Source organism: Dufourea novaeangliae, unplaced genomic scaffold (genome assembly GCF_001272555.1).
Source record: "Dufourea novaeangliae isolate 0120121106 unplaced genomic scaffold, ASM127255v1 scaffold125, whole genome shotgun sequence".
Lineage (NCBI taxonomy): Eukaryota > Metazoa > Arthropoda > Insecta > Hymenoptera > Halictidae > Dufourea > Dufourea novaeangliae.
In genome coordinates, this window is record NW_015374020.1 from 4,194,611 (window position 1) to 4,211,787 (window position 17,177).

At 43.4% G+C, this 17,177-nt stretch overlaps 2 protein-coding genes across 10 annotated transcripts in view; one reads left to right on the forward strand and one right to left on the reverse strand.

The window, feature by feature from the left end:
- Positions 1–429: 429 nt before the first annotated feature.
- LOC107189102 (26S proteasome non-ATPase regulatory subunit 2-like) lies at positions 430–4,378 on the forward strand. Its single transcript, XM_015577555.1, has 13 exons — positions 430–812; positions 896–1,072; positions 1,143–1,329; positions 1,392–1,691; positions 1,781–1,863; positions 1,942–2,177; positions 2,255–2,393; positions 2,534–2,654; positions 2,716–2,918; positions 2,985–3,075; positions 3,197–3,484; positions 3,579–3,773; positions 4,109–4,378. The coding sequence occupies exons 1-13, from the start codon at positions 472–474 to the stop codon at positions 4,316–4,318; spliced, it is 2,571 nt and encodes an 856-aa protein (XP_015433041.1). The 5' UTR covers positions 430–471; the 3' UTR covers positions 4,319–4,378.
- A 1,252-nt stretch (positions 4,379–5,630) lies between these two features.
- The window catches only part of LOC107189111 (actin-binding LIM protein 2), a 32,246-nt gene continuing 20,699 nt past the window's right edge, over positions 5,631–17,177 (reverse strand). The window contains exons 5-15 of one of the 9 annotated variants that reach the window (XM_015577581.1): positions 16,678–16,996; positions 15,408–15,479; positions 14,893–15,079; positions 14,318–14,577; positions 14,025–14,286; positions 13,717–13,800; positions 11,297–11,394; positions 11,003–11,072; positions 9,872–9,912; positions 8,303–8,506; positions 5,631–7,582 (exon numbers count right to left, since the gene is read on the reverse strand). In XM_015577581.1, the coding sequence (XP_015433067.1) occupies positions 7,469–7,582; positions 8,303–8,506; positions 9,872–9,912; positions 11,003–11,072; positions 11,297–11,394; positions 13,717–13,800; positions 14,025–14,286; positions 14,318–14,577; positions 14,893–15,079; positions 15,408–15,479; positions 16,678–16,996 (1,711 nt within the window). In that variant the 3' untranslated portion in view covers positions 5,631–7,468. Of the gene's footprint in view, positions 7,583–8,302; positions 8,507–9,829; positions 9,913–11,002; positions 11,073–11,296; positions 11,395–12,222; positions 12,324–13,716; positions 13,801–14,024; positions 14,287–14,317; positions 14,578–14,892; positions 15,080–15,407; positions 15,480–16,677; positions 16,997–17,177 lie in introns of all 9 variants that reach the window. The other 8 variants (XM_015577576.1, XM_015577577.1, XM_015577575.1 and 5 more) reach the window with 8 other exon arrangements.

Sequence of the window (17,177 nt, forward strand, 5' to 3'; positions counted from 1 at the left end):
AAACGTGCATTGGAATTTATTGTGATTAGAGTTGTAAGTAGAACGTCACTAGGAAAATGACAATGGTAAAGAGACGCGTGCAGGAGAAAGAGTCCGAGATGGTAAAGAATTTGCAGTTTTTAAATTCATTGGATTCATTCGTTTTATTTCGCTTCTGAGGATGATCCAACCTTTACTAGGACGAAGATGACACCGTGCTGCAAGAGGAGTTGCTTCAGTTGGCGGACGTATTGCTAGTAATTAATATGAATTTCTCCGTCGAATTAATATTAGACGATTTATAAGTAAGGGATTTACTGTCTCAATTAGAAACACCCAGGAGGGAGGGGGATGGTTCATGGAGGATTAAATTTCCCTTCTGATCAAAATCTACCAACTTCTTTTACAAAAGCACCAACAAATGAGAAATATTTCGAAGAAATATTCTTTCAGTGTTTTACAATAAAAATTCAGGGAACAGACGAAGCAGCGATGCTACTGTCCCTGAGTCAACTGAGGCTACTCATGCAGACCTCGACAACTTCGATGACCTCGGTCCCGAAGCCGTTGAAGTACCTACGAAACTCTTACGACTCCTTGAAGACCGCGTATAACAAGATCCAGCGTAAGGACGTGAGGCAGCAATTCGCAGAAGTTCTGAGCGTGCTCTCGATGGCTGGAGCAGTTCCAGGGTGTAAGGAGTGTCTGGAGTATTGTATCCAAGGAAATGTGGTGAATCCTGGCGAATGGGGCCACGAGTACGTGAGACAATTAGAGGCGGAAATCATCGACGAGTGGTCGACCGCCCCTGCCAGGGACGAGCAACGAATAAGGTACTTCTAATATTGGAAAAAAAAAAAAAAATTGGCGACAGAACTACAGATCTGAAGTGTTCTTCTTCGTCATTTGAGGACAGAAATCAACTCACGTCGTTGGTGAAAAGTATCGTGAAATTCGACATAAAACACAATGCAGAGATACCTGGCTGCGATCTGTGTCTGGAGATCGACCAGCTGAACTTTCTCGGCGATTACTTGGACAGCACGAATTTCCGGCGAGTCTGTCGATACTTGGAAGGCTGCGCGGCGTATAGGTAAGTGCATAAGGATCCAATGACCCAGTTTCAGTTATCACGGAATGTGATTGATTCACGGAACGTTCAGCGAGGACACGGAGAGAAAGCAAATACTGAAAATCGTGGCTGATCAGTATCTGAGATTCAAGGAGTTCTGCAAGGCTACCTTGGTAGCTCTGGAACTGTCCGATTCGGACCTGGTGCAGAAGTGTTTGACCACTTGTCCTGACAGCGTGACGCGGAAACAGTTGGCATTTATGCTCGCCAGACAGCGGGTAATACTTTGTGCATCGTGAATGATCAATGAGAAGTCGCTGAAATTGTGTTCTTCGTCTAGGACAATCCTCTGAAGATAGAGTACGAAGGTGACGATGCCAAGGACATCGAACTGATCTTGAGTAACGGTCACGTGAACAGCCATTTCCAGTTACTCGCCAGGGAATTGGATATACTGGAGCCTAAACATCCGAACGATATCTACAAGATCTGGTTGGAAACAAGCACGTTAAGAATGGCCGAACATGATTCAGCAAGAGCCAATCTGGCAGCCAGCTTCGTCTCTGGCTTTGTTCATGCTGGCTTTGGCCAGGATAAACTAATGGCTAACACGGAGGATTGTTGGGTGTACAAGAACAAGGTATGAAAGACTAGTATTTACATTTTAGGTCTGTGTGTGGCCTTGGTCGCTGGGACTGTAGCATTCGTTGATGATGAATTGGCTTCTAGGATCATGGGATGCTATCTGCTACTGCCTCCCTGGGCCTGATACACATGTGGGACGTGGACGGCGGTTTGGTACCCATAGACAAGTGAATTCTACTTTCTTCAGTTCTGTTAGGAAATTTAATAGGATTACAGAAGATTCTATGTACTGTTTTATATCGTAGATACCTTTACACAAGTGAGGACTATATAAAATCTGGAGCATTACTCGCCATAGGTCTCGTAAACTGTGGCGTTCGCAACGAATGCGACCCAGCGCTGGCTCTTCTCAGCGATTACGTGTCCCATAACAGTGCAACGCTCAGAATAGGAGCAGTTTTGGGACTAGCCGTCGCCTATGCGGGTTCAAGGAGGTTCGACGTTACTGAATTGTTAACTGGCGTCTTCACGGACAAAGAAAGTTAGCGTATAGTTTCTGAATATTGTGTTTGACTGAAAATAGGGACAATTTTTCTTTTACACTCCGATGACTCTCAGGTACCATGGAGGTTGTAGCGTTGAGCGCGATAGCGATAGGACTGATAAATGTTGGTTCAGCTGATCCTGACGTGTCCTCGACGATTTTGCAGAAACTGTTGAACCTTACTCGTCAAGAATTGTCCAACACCCACTCTAGGTCACTAAAAGAAATCGTTATTAAATATTCAGGGTATACCGAAAAGATGAATACACCAGATTAACTCAGAAGGATGTAGTTTTGAGTAAAATATGTTTTGTACAAAAGAATTTAGAGCTTACAGAAATCCATTTCCCTAGATTTTTACCACTGTCGTTGGGGTTGGTCTACATGGGCTGTCGAGATGTAATAGAAGCTCCTTCCGCGGCGTTGGAAGTTTTACCGGATCCATACAAATTGACTTCGCAGACGATGCTACAGGTACCATTACCACTCTTTCACTGTATGGTCCCTATCTTCGACAAGAACTATTTTCCCCAAGGTATGCGCGTATGCTGGCACAGGCGACGTGTTAATAGTGCAAGAATTACTACGAATTTGTTCAGAACCTGTTAACGGCGAGAGTGTACCAATCACACCAGTGAGCACTTCTTCAATCAGCTGCCACGGTCAGGGACTTGAAACTACGAAGTCTAGTGAGAAGAAAGACAAAAAGAACGCCAAGAAGGAAGAATCCAAGTACCCGTCTTCTTCATTTGATTAACATCCTTCTGATATCTTTAACTGACCTTTGCTATAAAAATGTTTCAGAGAAATTGGATCAACGCAAGCTATAGCCGCTCTGGGTGTCGCTATGGTTGGTCTGGGGGAGGGTGAAGAGAACTCGCGAATCTTTGGACAGGTATTCTACTTAATTTACTCACCCTGTTCAAGTTTTCCAGTCACGAAATCATAGTTACGATTAATTTATTGTAGAGATAGGCTACTTATTAACTTATAAGACATCGGTAACTGTTCTTCAGATAGGAAGATACGGCCCTATATCCGCAAGGCGAGCAATGCCTCTAGCTCTGGGCTTGTCTTTCTTGTCGAACCCAGATCTATCGGTTCTGGACGTGCTGAACAAATACAGTCACGACAACGACAGCGACGTGGCGAACAACGCGATCTTTGCGCTTGGTCTGGTCGGTGCAGGGACCAACAACGCCCGTCTTGCTATCATGTTGAGGCAGTTGGCCTGCTACCATGCGAAGAATCCTTCACACCTGTTTCTCGTAAGGATATCGCAGGGTCTGGTCCATCTTGGCAAGGTAACAATCAACTTGAACACTGTAGTCATTCGAAATGATTGTTTTTACCAAGAACAAGTAAATAACAATGGAATAATAATAATGTACTGTGCAGGGTACACTGTCCATATCTCCATTGCGTTACGCCTCTAAAGTATTGGATCAAGCTGCACTCGCTGGGCTGCTGGTAGTCCTGGTCTCGTTTCTGGACTGTCGTAACCTGATCCTGGGCAAATCTCATTACTTAATGTACTGTCTGGCTCTCGCGATGGAACCTCGATGGCTGGTGACTTTAGACGAGAATTTACAGGTATTTATTTCGAAATATACATCGCAAGAACCTTCATAGACTATATTATGCAATCTTCATATTAAAACTTCTTGTATTGCGTAGCAGACCGCGGGTGTTTATGCAAAACCGTATTCTCTTGGAGTAATTTATTACAACTGGAGTTCAACAGAGATTTATTCCTTGTATTCAGAATTTTGATGCGCAGAACTGAAGTTCAAATCATCGTTAAACTTAACTGTAACTTTCATTTTGTTGTACATCACACTTTCCGATGGACACAACCACTATCAAGTAGTATCTTCTTGCTATTTTATTTAAGATCATCTTAGAATCTTCAATTGTTTATTGTGCAGAGTCTACCAGTGTCAGTGAGGGTTGGACACTGGGTGGACATCGTGGGCAAGGCTGGGAATCCAAAATCCATTTCGGGCGGCTACGTCCACACAACTCCCACCCTTCTGTCATCCGGTGAAAGGGCGGAACTTGCTTTGGACGAATACGAGGCGGTGTCCAGCGTGTTGGAAGGCTTCGTTATTCTTCGGGAAAAGCCGAATTCTTCTTAAACTGAATATAAAAACGTCGGGACACACGATTCCGAAATACGATATACGAAATAAATTTTTTTGTAGTCACATGAACAGCGAATGTCCATTCTTTTCGGTGGTCTTGGCAGAGTAAAGTTTTGTTATTTATTATTCTGCTGTATAAATGTTCAGGCGTTTAACTTTATGGGCAATTGTGAACTTTCGTGTAGGTTTGCGTTTATTGAATTTCATGGGACTAGCGGAAGCAATGTGCTCTATACAACAGAAACGTACATCGGTTCGCATTGCACAGCGTGAACAGACAACGGTGCACCATGATCTGACAGACAGTGTATGTATGTGTGTGTGTGTGTGTGTGTCACGGTTGGGATCCGCGTGATCGGTCGTCGTGAATATAAAACGCTCAAAATTACATGAAATCGGACGAAAAAAAAAACAAGTAGGAAACAAAAGCGAGAATAAAACGATCTCGACGAAAGAGGATAAAAATAAAAATATACGAAAATAAGTAATCGTTAAAAAGAAAACGAAAATAAAGAGTCACCTGATGCGATAGTTTTCGAGTAACATCGGCCAGCAGCGTAGTGTTTCGCCATCATAAAACACCGCAAATGAAAGATAAATATTGCAGTTTATTGGTTCTGATAGTGTGTACAAAAAGCGGACGACAAGGAAACGAGAATCGTGGATCGAGAACCGTCCATTTGCATTTGCTATTCCCCCAGTTATTCGTTCGTTTTCTCGGTTCTGTTTCTCGCACGGTGGTTCGCCAAAGGGGTCGCAATTTCACGCAAGATCATGGAGCACGTTCAAGATACACCACCATTTTTGTTGTTGTTGTTGTCGACGGGGTAGACCGACGAGAATTGCACGAATTGGTGGCGGCGAACGTGTGCGCGCACGCGTTATACAGACGCCCAATCGCGGGGGACCATCATCACGACTCTCCTCGTGTGTCGAATGTCCGCCGACATTCACATTATAGGCACATGACTTAGGGTAACAGGCGAAGTGTTTAGTACAGTAAAACGCTTATTCACGAACTTGTGTTGCACGCAACAGCGAATCGTTCCCCCTACCCCCATCTTCCATCGTTTAGTCGCATATACACAGGTTGTCCTCGATAATTCGATCCACGCCACTCCGACGGAACAAACAAATTTTTCGGAGGCAATTCCCCTGCTTCGCTGAATAGTCATAACGTTCTCGAATTGTGTCGGCAGTGTGTGATCCCTATGATATTAATCGGTTTCGGTAAGATTCAACGTTCTACTTTAACATACGCACGCCCCTTCTGTCTCGCGCGTGCAGCTTGCCGCCTGACGTGCTCTTTTCGTGTGTGTGTGTGTGTAAATTAGTTGTACACAACTGCTTTTCATTTTAATGTCTATTCTGTTTATCCAGAGTTATCCACGCGTGTATACTGTATATGTTTTCAACGATTATTCCGAAGTTCTCTCATCTTCTGTTATCGAAGAACTCTCGCCCGCACTGCAGAGCGATTTCGTCTAGTCAATACGCAGGTCAGATAGATAGATAAGAAGATAGTGTTATACGGACTGTTTCTGGAACTTGTGGTGCAATGATAAAGAAGGGAGTGGTTCGTTGGTCAAGAATGAATCAACGATGTACCAGTTTTGTTCCTGAGAAAGCTTTGTTCTCGAGAATTAGAGTATTCTATATTTTCGATCATTTTTTTATTCATCCTGCACCACCAAGTACAAAACAGTCCGTATAATTCATTAACATTTGATAAAATAGAGGAACAACATGCAAAATCGTCCATATATATAATCACGTCACCCGGCAAGCTGGCCTTTCTTATCTACTTATATCGTAAACTTCTCATGTTGCTTATAGTAAAATATAATAATAATAATAGTTAAAAATTAATAATAATAATGATAGCTCTTATAATAGTAGCGCTTTCGTGTTTATAACCCTTTGCAAATAGTAAGTGTGTCTGTGGTTCAAGCGAATTCTCAAAAACGGTACGTATAATACGTATGTATACATATATATATATATATATATTTATATACCTTTCATCCGTACTTCGGTTGCTTCTTTCATCTTTATGCGATCCGTCGGTTTATTTACAATAACGCACGTGTGCATTACGAATATTACCATCTCATTGCCCGGCCCCTACTATTTGCATTCGTGGTGGTAGTATATTCATACCTCCCTTTTGTGTGTGTATGAGTGTTTTGTGTGTGCTATATTCGTCGACGTACGAGAGTAAACTCCAAGTGATCGTCACGCTCCAATCGTCTTGGCGAAACGATTAAAATCTCGGCACGTAGTAGCGCGTTCGCTCACGGTTCAGTTACTACCCTAAATAATTATACCCATGTACCGTTCATCCTCGCGCGACGTTGAAAATCCATGGTCAATGAAAAATTCCGTACTACATGCTAGATACAGGAAAGAAACTCGCCCTGGGTCACCCTTTCGCCGACATGCGTCGACTTTTACGTACAATATATCTCTTCTTCCTTAGAACTATCCGCCGACTATAATCGGAAAACACCACTTCCCCGTCAACAATAATCAAATAAGTCAAGACTCTGTATATCATCGGGTAATCTCCATCGAACCATCCTCTACTGTTTCTCTTCTTTTTCGCTATTCTCTCGTGGTTCGGTTTCAGCAGTCATAGATTCCGCTTGGATCACAGAAACAGGCATTAACGACCGTAACGAACATCAAAGAAAATCCTCCCGGAAAAAGGAGCACACCGAAGTCGCACAGGGGGGACGATCATAATAATTCTCAAGTCGAAGATAAGTCGAAGTTTAGTCGAAGCTGCCTGTGGATTCGTTGCTGAGAGAACATTTGAAAATTGACGACAAATGGCAGTGCTTTGTGTATGTGTGTCTCCTTCTTTGTGTAATACGTATTTGCGTATGTGTATACATGTGTCTGTTTTGTGTGTGAATCAATCACGCGTGTAACCCTGCGTGTCGATGAACACGTTATCCAAAGATTGTCCGATCTTTACCGCGGCTCGCAATGCTGTCGACGATACGGGTACAGTGAACACGGGTTTTCTCTCGCGATACGGCTGGCCAACAGCTGAAGGAATGTACACTCAGTACCACGGTAACACAGTCGTGACACGGTGAAGGTAATAAGTAGAACGCATAATGTGAACGCTGCTGCTGGTTAAAACAGTCGGGCGCGTCTTTTGATTTCGTTACGACGCCACTGGGGTAGTCTGTAGAATTCCGTGCGGCCGCACTGAAGAACTGCCTCGAATTCCGCGTCCGAAAGGTGTCGCTGGAAAATAAAAACACGTTTTGGAGACGATGGTTACTCCTGGTTGATCGATATGTCATTTCTGTTCTATCGGAAGGAAATAGGAGAATCTGTTGACTGGATCAATGCTGGTGATTGGGGGACTCCTGGGGATCCACCTTCAATTCGTAATCGGTTCTTCGACCTTGTTAGGCGTCTGGTAATCACAGTGCATAGCGAAGATGGGAATGAGGTTCATAAATGATCGAAGACAGTGCTGTGACTGGGGGATTCCTGAGGATCTACCTCCAATTCGTCATCGTTTCTTGTTCTACGTTAGGTGTCTGATAATCACAGTGCACAAGGGAATGTGGGTTCATAGAGAATCGTAGGTTCAATGATATTCTTTGGTTTAAGTTCTAGTATGCATCCTCACTTGATATTCTTCATAAACTGCAGGATGAGCTTGAGACCGATTTGATCTTGAATTCCTGATTTAGAACTTGAATAGGATAAAGAAAGAATTTCATCTGCTGAAACTCAATGCTCTAAGAAAAAGTACGCGAAGCTTCGGGTGAGCTAATTAGACCAGTAGTTCCTAGGTCGATCAATCATCTTGGCGCCTTATATTATTGGTAAACTATCATTTTTACGCGTAATTACGGTGGATCAATGTTGATAATCGTCCATCGAGGATGAGGTTCAAGAGGATAACGTTCGCGTAATTGCGGTCGATTTAACGCCGTGAATGTAATTACTCACCTCAAGGTTGCAACGATCCACGTCGGCGGGCAGCCTATAGTTAGTGATGACAAGTAAGTGGTACGGATAGAGTTTCGGTGGTTCGGACGGCGTAGTACCCATGTCCGGCAACGATCTCCTCACATGATGGCCCCCGTGACTTCCGACCACCGAACCCAGCCCACCTGTATACGTGGTGGACGATGGAAGCATTCCACCATCATTCTGAAGCACAAGTCGTTCATTAGTCACCGTAATCGTCCCACCGTCTAATGCGAGTTAATGACGGTGCACTTAATTCGAACGAAGCGTCTCGCACAGGAGAAAGAATTTCGTACGCCTGAGGAGGCCTCGGCTAGAAATATAATTATTATATTTCGATTTTAAAAACATGAAATGAATTCTGTTTAATATCGAGCACAGAAGAGAGTTCGACCAGATGAACGGTCCCGTGCGAGACTTTCTTTTCGCGTTCCGATCGAGTGGTCGTCGCTCAACAAGACCCAATTTTGCAGCGAAACAGAAAAAAAAATAATCAGCGAATGTCCATTGAACGACGCGTTACAGATGTCCCGTTCGCGTGAAACCACGAGGCAGAACTATAACTAGACTGAAACGATCGCTAGGAATTGGCATCTTACGATTAATCGTTCATCTCCACGCAGTCGATGAACCGGTTGTTGTTGTTGTTCGTGCAGTGTTCTGTGAGACTTACATGATCTGACTCTATATTCCCCACGGATCGTCCGGTTTTTGATCTCGGACACGAGAGGAGAAGATAATAGAAAAGCAACCACGACACGCTTCACGTGCGCATCATGCAAAGAAGAAGAAAAATCATTTCTTTTTTTTTTTAGATTGTTCAGTTTAGACATAGTTCCGTTCCTCTTTCGTTCCTTAATGCACAAATATGCAACTCTGTATGCAGCCAAGTGGACAGAATAGCGTGACACGCGTCGATTGTTAAAGAAAGGAAAAAAAAACAAAATAGACAAGTACAGATTAATGGTTAATCGGTTGGACGGAATCGTACGCGAAACTCACATCGTGTTATCGTGTTGCGTCAACGAAAGATTGTGTTATCGGTGACTGTGAAAATCATAAAAAGCCCGATTGCCATCGGTCTAAAGAAATTGCAAAAATCATCGTCGAAGCGCAAACTAAATGTATCGAAACTGATCGATTGTTCGTATTGATATTCTATAAGTCAAATATGCAAACTTCAAATCGCAAGGCATAAAAAAAAAATATGAAGAAATATAATATAGAAAATGCAAAATGGAAAACTATAATTGCAGCAAAATGTACAGCAGGCATGCGCAACAAACAATATACAACGCTGTATGTACAAGAATATTTTACATTTGCGACGGTACTAATATATACGATATGTATATATTATTATGTACAAGTTTCGTGTACATCTTCGTCAAACGGTACCGTGATTAGTCTCGCTTGTGTGACACCGTTTGCTATTCTCATACTTAACTTAAAGTTATCAACGCGATGGTTAATGTAATAACAGATGCAAAAAAACAAGCTACAAACCATGCTAATTCGCCGGGAGTAGTATGGGGCTGTGGTACATACCAGTGCCCGCCGATCCACATCCGTGATGCTGCCTGTCGATACTAAAATCGGGGGAAAAATGGGAAAGAAAAAAAACCATGTCAAACCATGTTGCACAAACCATTTCGTTATGTTAAGTAACAATCGTTCGCTGTCGATCGATCGTGTTCCCTTTCGACGATGAACCCGTGTATTACGATCCGACAGGTTTGAAAAGAGGGATGATTGCACGACGAACGATCGAGAATATTATTGTACTTTCAGTCGAATATTAACGATCATATTACGGTATACGATGTGTCGGAAAATAGGTAATTAAGACCGAAAGAAGATCGTCGTTTTATAATTCATCTTTTCAAGCTTGTCGACACAACGTTGATGCTGTTCGCTACTTTGCTCTCGATAATCTCAATCAACCACGTCGACCGGGAACGCAATTGATCCGATTAAATCACTATAAAGCGAATGTCTGATGATCGTATTGTACATATGACCTGGATCCACTAAAAAGCTACACGATACGTGTGGCAGCTGTCAACGATCAAACATCCTCAAGCACGTATCAGATAGACGGGTGACGTTCGTCGCGCCTAGGGACGAACGTCACGCACAACCAGGGATCATCCAGCACGGTTAACGATCATAACAGCGTTGGAATATTCTTATGCAATCCGTGGTAATCCATAAAACGGCACCCGTACGTCGCGTTGCACGTACAGGACCGAATCGTATAATGAGACTGCGACAATGTCTGTATGAGTGTACGTGTGTACTCGTGTTTCTCTGTGTATGTGTATAGGTAGAGCGAGGATGCATTTAGTCAAGCATGCTCAAGGTATTAAGCCGAGTAATCCGTAATAATAATTGAGAGAAAACAAAAATTAATAGAAGTAAAGAATCTCGCGTGCTCGTGGAACACGTATCACAAGTGGCTTAAAATCGAAGACGATCCCCTCTAACTTGGTGGTTCCGCGAGCACATCTACTTGATGTATATATTTAAGAAAGAAAGAAAAAAAACGATAAAATAAAAAGAAGCATGTACAAAATCGAAAGTACTATAGTGTACTGCCAGAAGAGTACAGAGAGTGGCAAGAATAACGATGATCGGTATTATGCCCTTTCCGTTGTTGTTTTGTCTTTTGTTACTCACTATCTGACTTGCCAGATGAGAAATCAGTGCTGTGCGTCTTGTCTCCCATCCCACTGAACGAATAATCACCCTAGACGACAGAAAAGCGTACATCTTAGCTGTTTGCCATGGTATATAATCCTTGGTAACCGTGTATATTTATATATAATATGTATATATAGTATATATATATATATAATGTAATAATAGTAGTAGTAGTAGTAATAATAATAAAATCTCTAGAGCATTTAATAATGCAGCAACAGGTGCAAGAGAGATTGGTCGTCGATTGTGACGCGATTGTGCAAGACTTACAGGGAGAGCAGATACAGAACCGCCGGTCGAGGAGAAGGTGTGACTTCGCGGTGCCAGACCGTACCCTGGCTTCGGGATGTGCCGAAGGGAGCTCACAACTGGTTTCAAATGGTCAATCGGACAGTATTACTCATTAGTTCCAACCGGACAGTGGAAATCTGTTCATTCCCATACGAATGCCCAACGTTCGCCGCCAACAAAACATTTTACGATTTCCTTTCTTTTTGCCCCTTTCTCTGGTACGATTTTTCGTTCTATACGTAAAGTGGTGGGTGGTATCGACCACACGCGGTCGGTGTACGGGGCCCACGGGGGAGTCTCACTCTACCTTTTCCATCGAGACTACCATACACGGGGGCTTTATTCGTTTCTAACAATCTGAGACTCTACGGTTGATAGAAAACAAAAAAATACGTCCCCGTTTCTCGCATCCCCACGGCAAGACGGTGGGGGAACGTTCTTTAAAGTGCACAAGCGTTGCAATCTCGGTAAAAAAAAAAAAAAGAACAGAGTGCAAAGGTAACGGCGTGTGTACAAAAAAAAAAAAGGGAAGAGATAGAGACAGAGATCTCATATATCTATATACACGTATATATATATCTCAAATACAAATAAGAAGCCAGCACCTGTGTATAAGTAATAATAAAAACGTATGTATCTGAATAAGCTAGAGATTACAACAAAAAAGAAGAGAGAGAAGCATGCCTCCCGGTGAAGACAAGTCAACAGAGGTCTCGTTTCCTACACACGTTTCTCTCGGTTCCGCGACGGCTGCTCCTGAGAAGTATTTTCTTCTGGTCTCCCGAGGGACGAACTTCCGGCTGACGCGGAAGCTCGCCTCTCGGCCCCCGTTATCTTTTTCTTTACGTCTCTAATCGTGTGACTTGAGATCAACGGTAGGTGAATTGGAAAGTTCACGGACTCACCGAATGATAGTGCCTAGCGGCGTTTGGAAGAGTGAAGGCGCGTTGAGTACCAAGGGGTGGATAGTTTCTGGGAGCCGGGGAACGTGCCGATGACCTCCCAACTGCCGCCCACGCAAACACAACACAAACACAAAAACACAAATAGAGATACGATGATACAGGTAGCGGTGTGTCGTACTAAAAAAAACGTAGATAGCGGTATTTCCCTATCGATTAATAAAATGAGCCAGACGTTGGAAGATACCACGGGCTGCGACGCGCCGTAATGCAAAGTAGAACTTAGGCCAGCCTACTGCGTACTCCTTCCGGATAAGCGAGATAAATGTATGCAGTGCCGGAGAAACGTAATTATCATGCAGCAGAAATAATATGTACACGTACAGGGTGTAAACGGATTAAGATTATTACCAGGAAATCTGGATATCCGGATCGGAGGAAGAACTTGACCTTGAAATTCAGTATCAATTGTTATTTTTGTACTTCTGTATACTGTACTTGACAAGACGAAAATTCAAGAAGGGACGAATGTTACTTCGAATCTCCAATACAATCTAACGAGACGAAATTTAACTTTGAATCTCCAACCTCTAGGTTACACCCCGTACAAAAATCAATACTACATCCCTGGGCGGTGTTCGTCTTGCGGTTATCTTCCAACATCACGGGTATACATATGAAAAATTCAAATAGAAATGATAGAATGAGTACTTTTTCTTTTAATTTCTTCTGCTTCTGATCGATGTCGTGTTCGTGTACGATGGATAGTTGCGAACGGTGAAAATATGATAGTATACCATGCGAGAGGAGGCAGCAAAGATGTAAGTTCTAGGGTAGTAGTTGAACGGATATATGATACGATACGCAACGGGAGAGAGACACGGTTCAGTGAGAAAGAATTGGGTGTTTTCGGTAACGAGTTTATATCTACATTCGGAGGATGACTTTTTTTTTTCACGACGCATACTAATTCTGTACTCGAAGAGAGCATTAATAGCCGGACAGACGTGTAGAATAGGCAAGCACATCGATGGTAGATGCCGACCACATGCAAAAGCGGAGCATACATCACCTGGATTCACGTTAATCGGGCGGCCGTAGTGTGCGCGCGTTCGGTGCTTCTATACGCCACTTAAAAACGTATAAAAACCTGGCCTACTACTATGGCTCGAGTAACCCCCTTTTTCTCCCATCGCATGTGATTCGCATTCGCACGCCACGACGGTCCCCGTTCCACGGATATAGCAAACATTTGTTTTCTTTTTTTTTTCACTGGTATATATTATTACATGGAACGTTCTCTCACTCGCTCCCCACCCCCGCTATTATTCACATCGGAATCTAACGTCCGAGATGTTACTTCGACACGGTAGAGTGGTATGTTAGTGTCATGTGCGAACGTGTGGACATGTATGAGATGATTATCACTTATGTTAATGAGACGATCATGATAATAGTGATAAGTAACGATCGAAAAGTAATCGTGGGGAGACTTACCGTTGTAACTCGGCCCGCTGGATCGGTAGCTCAAACCGTCGTCGTCTTCCCAGGGCCTGGCGTGATCTATGTTTCTCGATGGAGCTGGAGAAAGAACATTCGTTGCATATAGGTTCAGGAATCGCAGATACACGCGGATGATCGTGCTTCAAACAATCACTCGTCTGTTCTGGGGGAGACTAATTCGGGATCTTTCGAGTCTTGGGATTCATTCTCTCGAAATTCACCAGTCCAATCTCTAGAACTTGTTAGCGATGCAACACGAGTGAATTACCGAAGCATTACAGTGACATGATTCACAGACTCACATGCACCAACAGGGCTCTCGTATCGAAGTCTATAGGTCGGTTCTCTGGCGGCGGACGGTGTCCTCGAGGCGTTCCTAGGATCCACATTAGCTGCCTTGTGTCTCAAGTTCTCCCGATCCTTTTCACGGTCTTGCAAGAACACCTTCGCTATGCCAGTGTCGATTTTACTCAGCTCGTCGTGTTCCTTCTTTAGTTTCTCCTCCACCTCCTTTATATACGTCTTGTTGTCGACTTCGTCCTCGTCGTCTGATGCAGGTACTCCCTACACATGGTGTTATCGACATTGCGTATACCTTGTATGTGTCCGACCATCGTCTACGTCTCTCAGGATCTGTGTAAGGATAAGGAGGAGCAGGGAAATCGTCTCTCTCGATGGGTGGCTTGGATCCAGGTGGTGGTTTCATCGCGTCTGGATAATGCGCGAGCTCTATTGGCTCGTCATTATCTACTTGACTGGCCGGCGACTTCGGTCTGGGCTCGCTGAGAGCATCGACCAGTGCTCGCATTCCAGACCGGCTGCTGCGTCCACCGCTGCTTCTTATCGAACGAGAGGCTACAATAAAAGGTACGATACAATTTAAACATTACAGTTCCCTTTAGAAACATATACCGTGAAGACGTTGTTTGCCAGAATAGGAGAAATATACTACAATAAAATTTAAATCAGCGCTGCGACATTGGTACCATTGTTGACCATTAAATCGAGGGATTAAAGTGAGTACCATCAGGAGCAAAAAGTTGGGAAATGATTCTAATTGGAGGGTGTCATGTTGAGCAAGAGGGTGGACATTAATTTATCGACGGTAAGCCAAGGTAGAATCGGTTGCACTGATTCAGACTTTATGGTACCATAAAAAATGGCACTTACAGCTGGGCCTGTGAAAGTGTGGGCTAGTCGGCGGTTTGTCGTACGGCTGTATCGGACGTCTCAGATATCCTTGGCTGGGCGTCTCGGTCAAGTACGAGTAAGTGTAAATCCTAGACACATCCTCGGATGCACCCCGTCCGTATTCTCGTAACATCAGCCCAGGACTGCCGGTTCGCGCGGGGTAATACTGGGGCAATTAACGGACATTATCGCGGCTGGGCTCGTGCTTGCGTTTTTTCGGTTGTGTCGTAAGCGTCTTGTCATACCGCTAACTTTAGCTTGGTACTGAGCAAAAAAAGATAAGAACTCAACGCGTTCGACCCTCTTTCGAGAAATTGCACCGTTTCATCAATGGATTGATCCGATCTCTGACCTTAGGATCTAATATTTGATCATGGTTACCACCCAAGCTGATAGTAGGACATTTCACAGTACAAGGTTTTATCGTTCAGAATTTTCACGAATGTTAAAGTTTTTCTCGAAAGAGTGCCTGTGCTAGGAGATACATGGCATACCTTGCGACTGAGGCTGCTGTAAGGGCTGCAGAGTGATCCGTTCAGGCTTGGCGTGCGTGACCGCAATGAAAACTATACACAATGACCGTGCGAAAAAAAAGTAAACGATTAAGAAAGCAATAATAAAAATTAAAAAAACGATAAAAATCAAATTCGTGATATAATAATCGTTCGAGTATGTATATATAATGTATGTATAATATACGTATAATATATATAATACCGAGAACCGTACATCGAAGCGTGCGGAATATAGTATACAACGAACACGTTCATAGGAGAGAATGCACAAGTCGAAAGCGAAAAATATCGTTCAGTAGAAAAAATTAAGCTATACACAAAGCTGTTACGAGTGAAAAAAAGTATTATAGGCGTTCACGAAAGGCTCTAGTAAATTGGTCTACTCTCTAATTTGGTATCGAACAACTGGACACTGAACACAAGACTTCTCCAACCGGGCAACAAGATATCATTTTCACACGAAACACGTCGTACAACAGTCCAGAATAAGCACGATGCAAGCTGACGTAAAGTGTGTATTCGAATCCCTCGACCGTTCGCCGATTAAATACTCTGTCCCGATTGGTATTTTACAGATTCGTACGGCAAACACGGCGCAACTATGCAAAATTCGCGTCGTTCCGACAGCGTACGATGCAACTAAACGAATACAAAAAAAAAAAAAAAAAAAAAAAAAAAAAAAAAACGACGTGCATATAATATTAAATGTATATTGGACGATATCGAGCGTCATTGTGATCGTTAAGATAGCGAGCGCCAACTAAACGTGTTAACAATGAACGTTAGTATAGATACATTACACAAAAGAAAATTAATGATAATCCACCCATGGATTTAACCAAACCCGTTTGTGAACATATGAGAAATGACTTCAAGAATGACATTGTAATCGTAAGTTACCATACCGCCAATACGATGAACGAGAAATGCAACAGTATACACAGATGAACACATCAATGAATCTACGCTTGCACTCGTTGTATAGTACACTATGTTACAAGAGACCGATTCACACGGTTCCGCCAGTTCTGAGTTAAATTCGAGTTCAGGATAGACACGTGTATAGTATGTAGCTTTTGAAAAAGCTCCAAAGAACCACAATTCAATCACAGTCGAGTCCAATACGACTGTTTCATAATTGCTCTCGGGTGTCGTTGCCACCGTCTCGGGGACAACTTTCGATCGCAGTTTCCCCCGAACCAAGTTGCACGAAGAGAATGCACAATTTTCAACCATTCTCGAGTCTTACCTGCATCTCCGAGGCACTGCTGGAGATTCGTTCGGACTCCCGATGCTGAGGAGTGTGAGCCTCGCTGTGGCCGTTCACGATACCATTTGGCCCGCTGGGCCCTGGACCGCAACGGGGGTGCCATATCGCGGCGCCCTGCAAGTACATCTCCTCACCGTCACCGAACGGATCGCCGCACTTGGTGCATCTGGCGCAGGTAGGGTGAAAGTGATGATTGTCGCCCGCTTGCAAAACTTTGCCGCTTATGTAACGGTTGCAGTATGCGCACTTCACGCCGAACTGTTTTTGATAATCTTTCTCGCAGTAAGGCACCCCATCTCTGGAGGAAAACAGCAGGATGATTGCATTTGATGCAGTTCCGTCTGGTAAATTGTCTGACTGGCTCGGTTTTATCTTGGAGCAACCAGTTTACGAACTATGAAAATGTTGAGTTTGCTAGTACTAGAATAGATTAGTCAGGTCAAGTTATTTGACTGCTACAATATTTTGACTGCTAATCT